Source organism: Rhagoletis zephyria, unplaced genomic scaffold, assembly GCF_001687245.7.
Source record: "Rhagoletis zephyria isolate East Lansing unplaced genomic scaffold, Rhagoletis_zephyria_1.1 Rzeph_scaffold_01822, whole genome shotgun sequence".
Classification (NCBI taxonomy): domain Eukaryota; kingdom Metazoa; phylum Arthropoda; class Insecta; order Diptera; family Tephritidae; genus Rhagoletis; species Rhagoletis zephyria.
Genome location: NW_016158906.1, coordinates 79671 through 87159, shown reverse-complemented (window position 1 = coordinate 87159; position 7489 = coordinate 79671). Strand labels below are relative to the sequence as shown.

The 7489-nt window shown below is 33.9% G+C and overlaps 2 protein-coding genes across 2 annotated transcripts in view; both read right to left on the bottom strand.

Annotated features, from left to right (window-relative positions):
• Nucleotides 1-1524: 1524 nt before the first annotated feature.
• On the bottom strand, nucleotides 1525-2381 carry LOC108365271 (uncharacterized). Its single transcript, XM_017619267.1, has one exon. It carries the CDS (start codon nucleotides 1906-1908, stop codon nucleotides 1702-1704), a length of 207 nt encoding a protein of 68 aa, XP_017474756.1. The 5' UTR covers nucleotides 1909-2381; the 3' UTR covers nucleotides 1525-1701.
• A 2553-nt stretch (nucleotides 2382-4934) lies between these two features.
• The window catches only part of LOC108365270 (uncharacterized), a 4621-nt gene continuing 2066 nt past the window's right edge, over nucleotides 4935-7489 (bottom strand). The window contains exon 2 of the mRNA XM_017619266.1: nucleotides 4935-5659. Coding sequence (XP_017474755.1) covers nucleotides 5515-5659 — 145 coding nt within the window. The 3' untranslated portion in view covers nucleotides 4935-5514. The remainder of the gene's footprint in view (nucleotides 5660-7489) is intronic.

Sequence of the window (7489 nt, the reverse complement as noted above, 5' to 3'; positions counted from 1 at the left end):
AAAAAAAAAATCAAAAATTAACGCGATGTTTTAGAAACTTCAATCTTACACTTTATTATCTATGTATACATACATGAAATCTGCATATCAATATTTTTTCTAGAAATTATAATAAAAGTTTGGAATTTAGACGAAACTTTTCCGATTTTTTTCGCACAAAGTTTGAAACCAGGATTTGAGGATGCATGCTTTAAGGCGGTTGTATATTTAAAATCTTTCATTGAAAACCAAAATTAGGTGGCACGTAATGAGCATTATGTGTGGTTGCACTGCTCACATATGTTAGTTTGGTGAAAATTGGTTTGTTGGGGCATGTGTGAGAAGCGAGTGGCGAATAAATTGGCTGTCTGTTGTAAGATTAGCTTTGCTTGTATATCCCAGTCGATGTTTGGGCCTCACAGTGTAAATCCTAAACACTTGAAGCGTGCCTTCCATCTATCACAACATGATCGACTTTGTATCACGTTTTTCGCTTCGGAGCCATGTATGATAAGGGATATTTTCTTACTGAAACCAAGGGCTGAAAGCCTCAGTCCGTTATCCGTAGTCTAATCCGCCGATTAATTTAAGCTTTCTTTTGTGTTTTTAAGTGACGGGTTCCAATCCCAGCACACAACATATTGCTGGGGTTTATCTAATACCAGGTGATACTTGGGGTAAAACCGACATACGCGTGCAGTGCAACCGCATTCCCCGCTCATTAGGTACCGCCGCCGAAGAATTAGTAGGATTTAAGCGAGCCACACCTACAGGGCCACGCTGCGATCCGGCGCAACGCGAGCCATGTTGGACCGTTATAACGAACTGAAGAGGGAAGCGGTATGTATTTAACGCAAAAGGAAGAGAGAGGACGAAATACGTGAGTGCGAAGAGCTTGAAATACTAGCCGGCAGGAAAAACGGCCGAAAATTCTACCAGAATGTTAAGCGACTTACGGAAGGTTTCGAGACCAGGGAGACCTCTTATTAGAACAACAATAGCAAATAAAGCTATTGGAGCTGACGTCCTGCCAGCCAGTATATTCAGTATGCATGACGTCAGTTGGCACATAAGAGAAACGACTAGCGTGCTTAGTTTAATTCGGCCTAAATCGCTTAGGCAGTTGCAGCGCCAAATAAGAAGAAGAAAGCACAAATATATTGAAAAATATCCTACAAGTTTTTGATTTTACCAATGAATATTTTTGTATGTATGCGCTGCTTTCACAAAGGTCGAAAAATATATCCATGCCAAATAAGGATCATGTTTCAGTGCTAAAAAATCTAGGATAATTCAAGAAGGTTTTAAGATCTGTTAGCTTTTGTGGAAAAAAAAACTACCGAACTATTCTTTGTTCCGCATTCGGCTGCCGTAAATATGGTACCCGTGCCTATGCATACGTGATACGGTCTAATGTACATACACGCATACCCACAAAGCATTCTTCTATTGAATTGCAAAAATTACTAAAATTTCAAAAACGTTCTCATTATGCTGTTTTTGTTTACATTTCATATATTTATTTAGATACACAGGTTTAAATGTAATAAAACTAAGGGTCAATTACAATATAAAATAGAATATACAAATTGTTGAAAGCGTTCAGATAAAACATAATGTACATACATATGTATGCATATGCACATACATATGTAAGTATGTAGGTACATATATTCGAGTACTTTGTTTTAATTAATTTTCTATCAGAGGCCAGAAATCAGTTCAAAGTTGCGGTCGCCGATAGGTGCCCAAATATTCACCGCACTCGGCGCAGTAATGACGTCGACTGAAGCAGCGCAATATTGGTCGTAGCATCACCGTTTTAGCCGTGGCCTGACAATAGGGACAAGTGACCTCGTGTGGTTGTGGACCCACAGCGAAGTATGTTGGCTGTGGGACGATTGGCAGCTTCTGTTGTGGTTGAACCATAATCTGCTGTATGACAGACAGAACTGAGTTTGGAAAAACACAACGCGTTAGAGCGTGAAGGACAGAATTATACTAATAGATTCTCGCTTTGTATAATTGTAATTTTATGCACGAATTCAGGTAAAATTCTAATCCAAGTATATTTAATTTTTTTAATCGTTTCGGTTTTGTGAAAACCAATCCGCCAACCGCAAAATAAAAATAAATAATTATGTACGTGTAACTTTCCGAGCGATCTGCTATAGACTGATTCTCTAAAAGCGAGCAGCTGAGCGCAACCAGCTAGCAGCCGTCTTTATGTGGCAACAGATTCGTACTCGATTGGTTGTGTGACTGCCCATTTTCGAGAGTTTATGTGCCCACTTGTCGCTCAAACGCTCCGGCAATAACCGCTTCTACACACATGTGTATACAGTAGTTAGTATGTACATATGTGCATCAACTATGAAATTGTAGCAGCAGCACCGCAAAACACTGATGAGCTATATCGGCTAACAACCGGCAACGACTCATCTCAAACGGTGCCCAGAAGGCAGGGGTTCTACTCTGCGGCATAAAATGAAAATTCTATTCACCGGACCACCCGCCGAACTGATTGCCAACATTCGCATACATTTGTGTTGCTATTTTTATGCCACCACAAACAATATGAAAACAAAGCGAACACATATCTAGGCGCGCAGAAAAATTTTTGGGCAAGAATTAATACTTATAAAAAACGAAAAGTGATGAGATTTAAGATTCTCAAGTAAATAGCATGCACCACCAGGATTTCCAAAAAATTTTAAAACATTTTGGTCCAAAAAATATTAAAAATTTAAGCTCTCACCTCCTTGGATTTTTTAAATGGAAAAACAGAATACCCGTATTTTTTGTTAAAAAAAACTTATACTTAGAACTACCTCAAAGCCCATGAAGTTTTCTCTTCTCGTAAGAATGGTATGCAAACCCTGTTTCTCTTTAGCAGGCTTCCCAAATACCCAATTGTTTATTTAAATTTTTATTAATACTACCGATTTTTTATGGTGGAACCCATTGTACCTACAATAAATAAATGGTTCGTAATAAAAAATTGTTAACAAATAATTGGGATTTTTTTGGAAATCTCCTGAAGAGAAACAGAGTTTTCCGATCGAATAATATTGATTTTCAAGAGCTCCATACCATTTCTACGATAATGTGTTTTTTCCACATAAAGTGCATGGAAAACTTCATTGGCTTTGAGGTAGTTCTTTAAAATATGTTTTATTAATTAATCGTCTACCGACACATTTATATTCAATGAATCCAAGTCGTATTCCGCCACTGTATGGAATCTCAAGGCACCGCTCTTCACAGGCTTTTCTACTTCTTTCTGAGCATTCTTAACCTATTCTGGAGTTATAAATAACTTTGGTCCAATGGTTGTAAATACGAGAGTAAGAGATATACCCCTGAAAATGTATACCGAAATGGTTAGAACGCCGAGCTGAGTATGATGTATTAGTTATTGGTCGGAACTGGAAAAATCGGGTCACTATAAAACACATATGTATAGTTTTAGGTTAGACTAGTCAACTAAAATTTATCCCCTAGTGTAGCGAAGAGAGTGTGTGGATGAGTCGCCTACTGTTTCGGGCGCTTCCCCATATTACTGATCAACTGGCCAATGATATCATTTAATAAGGCTTTCATAAGGTATTTAATGTTTGCCTAACTTTACAACACACAGTGTGGAAAGTAAACTTTTTTGTGACTAAATCTAATATCTCGAGAACGAAAACAGTTAGGGAAATAAATTTAACAGCATTTTAGGAATTTTGACATGGAAAATTTCTAATGACCTTCAAAAATAGATTTCTAACTTTTTTAATTTTTTGGCGTGAAAATTTATATATATGTCATAAACATTTTAAAACGTTTCAAACATATACGTACACTACTTCTGGATATAAGAGCTCAAAAAAATATTCAGAATTAATAAAACAACCGCTCTTGTAGAAAAATCGGCACACACAACACAAAACCAAAAGTTGCCACACCGTGAAAAATCATAAGAATGCTGCCAACTTTTTAAATTTTTTATACCGAGATTCTTGTTTGAGTTCTATCAAATGGTTCACACATTGGCAACGTAGATTTTAAAAGCGAGAAATACAATAACTGGAAATTTTCATGTATATTGCTTATGCTGATTTTTCGTGACCCAATGTTGTTAACTCACACGAGGACCAAATTCAGGGATATTTTTTAGAGAATACGCCTAGAAAAAATTTGTATCTCAAACGGTTCAATAGTTATAATATTTTTAATGAAAACAATGATAATTTCAAATGCCCACCGACATCTTTTACAACTAGAATAAAAATTTGTCCAAATAGGAGAATTTTCTGCTCAGTAAATAGGTACTTTTAAGACCATAAATTCATTAGGTTTGTAACTTTGGATCAACCTAATATGTATGTTTCTCATTGCAAACTGTTTTCGGATCAAACAAAAAAGAAATACAACCGCCTCTTTCGAAGGTCATTTGAAAGGTCTAGCCAATTTTTTTTATCCAATCATTCTATCTCTCCTGAATTTTCAAAATGTCAAAAAGCTTCGAAATACTGTTAAACTTATTTCGATAGCTATTTTCGTTCTCGATATGCATATTATGTATGTATAAGGTTTTGACTCAAAAAAAGTTCAACTTCCACAATGTGCTAAGTAATTCAGATAGAGAAAACTTTCATTGCTACACTCTAAAAAGTGCATGTAAAACTACTAATAAAAAGTGTTTATTTTTCAATCAGAATCTGTGTAAATATACAAATAGGATGTTCAAGATTGGACTTTTGAGCATGAGATGTCAAAAATGTGCACATACATATATGCATGAAATGTTAAAAATTGCAAACTTTTTGAATGCAAAAATTGTTTACTATTAATAAATATTAAGTGCGCCTATTTAATCAATTTTGAACATTTTATGCGTAATTGTATTAACACGGTGTGTAAATTTAAACAAATTAAGTAGGGAAACTGGTTTCCCCTCTTAATATGAGTGAATTCAAACAAAAAGTTTTTAAAGTGTATTTATTTACTCTGCTCAATACAATAAACTAAAAAATAATAAAAAAACCACAAATTCGTACGAAGAACGATCGATGGCTAAACGTTTTTTTTTTGTATATATTTATTTCATTAAATTATTGACCATCTTGCCAATCCAAGACAAGAGAATTAATAAAACGCAATTTTCTTTCCAAAACACTTTTACAATATACATATTAATCGTGCATGTAGACTTATCGGAGTATTTAAATGTGTATTTTTAAAAGCTTAGTACAAAAAGTTTATATTATTTTTTTCAGAAATATATATACTATATATGTACATACATATATATCTACATATGTATGCCTGTATGTACGTACACAAATATAGTACATTTACGTGTTACATTTATTCACGTAAATATTTGCAATACATTTTATACCAAAATATAATTTTTTTATTTATATTTATTTTATGTTCTTATTATCGAGAGTTTTCTTGAGAAAGAAAAAGTGGCAAAAATTTATGATTTTTTCGTCATTGGCCTTCTTGGCTGTAAAGGAATACATGTGTAGTGGTGCAACCATCTCATGATTTTTCGATCGTTTTCGGTTTGATGGCTGAATGCTTCATTGCGCGTCCAAAGTAGCAGCCACAATTCTTACAATAATGATTTCGATCGGTTTGTTTACAAGGTATGTAGTAGTCCATGCAGCAACAACAACAAAATGTGCTAGAAGTGGAGAGAAGAAGGTACTGAATGAAAATTCAAAAAAGCGGATATCTAAAATATAGGCATCTGCAAATAACTTTTTCTGAATATACCCGTTTAAGATCTTAAGACCTGGCCTTTACTTGATAAAAATCCATTTTAAAACCGGCTTCAAAAAAATGAGGAGAGTATCTCGTCGTCGGAATATTTTCTTTTGGTTTTATGTATGTTACCGCATAACTTTCGATCACGTTAACCGATTTCTATAATTCCTTTATTAAAGGAAAAGTGGTACCTCAGAGATGGTCCCATACTAGTTTGGTTTAGATCCGATCATCATTTGTACTCTTAAATTTTTATATGAGAATTGAAGTCGGGTTTTGTTTCTTGCTAACAAATTACTTATGTATAAAACGAAACAATTAAAGGTGTTCGTTTTAGATTTTTACTTCATTAAACGAATCACAATTTCCAATCCAGACAAGAATTTATCCATTGGAATGGTTTTCGGAAATATTTCCATTTTTTGAATCCGTAAGTAATTAGAGAAAAAGGTAAAAATAAAATCTATCAATAAAAACTCTTTTATTGCATTGTTACATTTCGATATTTATGTGAAAACTATAACAAAAACAAGTAAATAGGTAGGAGTTCTGGCGAAACCGAACTTTATATACCCGGGGCAGGTATCAAATATTTCAGCTTTCTTTAAACTACTTTTGCATTAGAGTTCATTTCCATGATCGATGATCTAATTCAAATTACTCAGGTGACATAGTTCATTTAATTCATTCTCGTTCACTTAAGTTCCCAATTTTACATTTTTTTTTTCAATATTTAGTGAATCCGAATAATAATTTCTTACCAAAAGAAATGTGTATATATTATTTAGAATAACATTCAACGATAGCATAAATATTAGCTTTCTTATAAGGAATTCACCGAGATCATACATATAAATGCTATATGTAGGCTTTGTAACAATTCAGCAAAGATAATCCTTTAGGTAGATATGTATGTACATTAGAGTGGTCCAATTTTTGTATGGAGAAAAAAATTTCATCCTAGAAAACGGGGCACCCCCTTAGTTTTTTCCTTTTGATATCTGTAATATATATACCAACTTTCAGTTTTCTACTGCAACCAATACAGGGGGGCTCAATGACCTTGAAATGCGCTACTGGATCGCTGTGAAACTGGAAAAAATATTGTTGATTTTTATAATGACAACTGAAGCTTGTGATACTTTAATAGATAATTTTAATTTGAAATGTTCTTAGTTTACATAACCAATTGTTTGATTAATATATGTACACAATACTTCTATAATAAAATACGAGCAGCATGAGCATCCTCCAAATGGATACTTATAAACGTAAGTTTTGGTACCACAACCTCTTTCGGCAAGAGGAAAAATTTTGGAAGGTGCCCCAAACGATATCTCGAAAAAAATTATTTTGGACCGCTCTAATGTACATACATACACTGGGTGCGCATCGAAATTTTTCTAGGCTTTTAAAAATGTTAAGGAAAATATACATATATATACATATATCACATATGTGTATCTCAAAAACTACTTGACCGATCTCGACCAAATTTGGTACACACATTGGGCTTAGGCTCCTTAAGCCCGATATTTATGGGCTCCACCAACGTAACGGTAATTTCAAAAAAATCAAAGCTAGCTATATTTTAGGGGGAGTAGGTTTTGTCCATTTCAAAAATATCCAGGACGGTTTAATAGGTTAATTTTTTATAAAGATATTGCTGAATGTATAACATAAGCCATATAAGTCAAAGTTAAAATCTTGTGCATAACTCACAAAAATTTAACAGATTAAAAAAAAA

What these genes read in the sequence shown, in the direction of transcription:
- LOC108365271 (XM_017619267.1), bottom strand. Translation starts at nt 1,908, where the DNA reads ATGGTTCAACCACAACAGAAGCTGCCAATCGTCCCACAGCCAACATAC.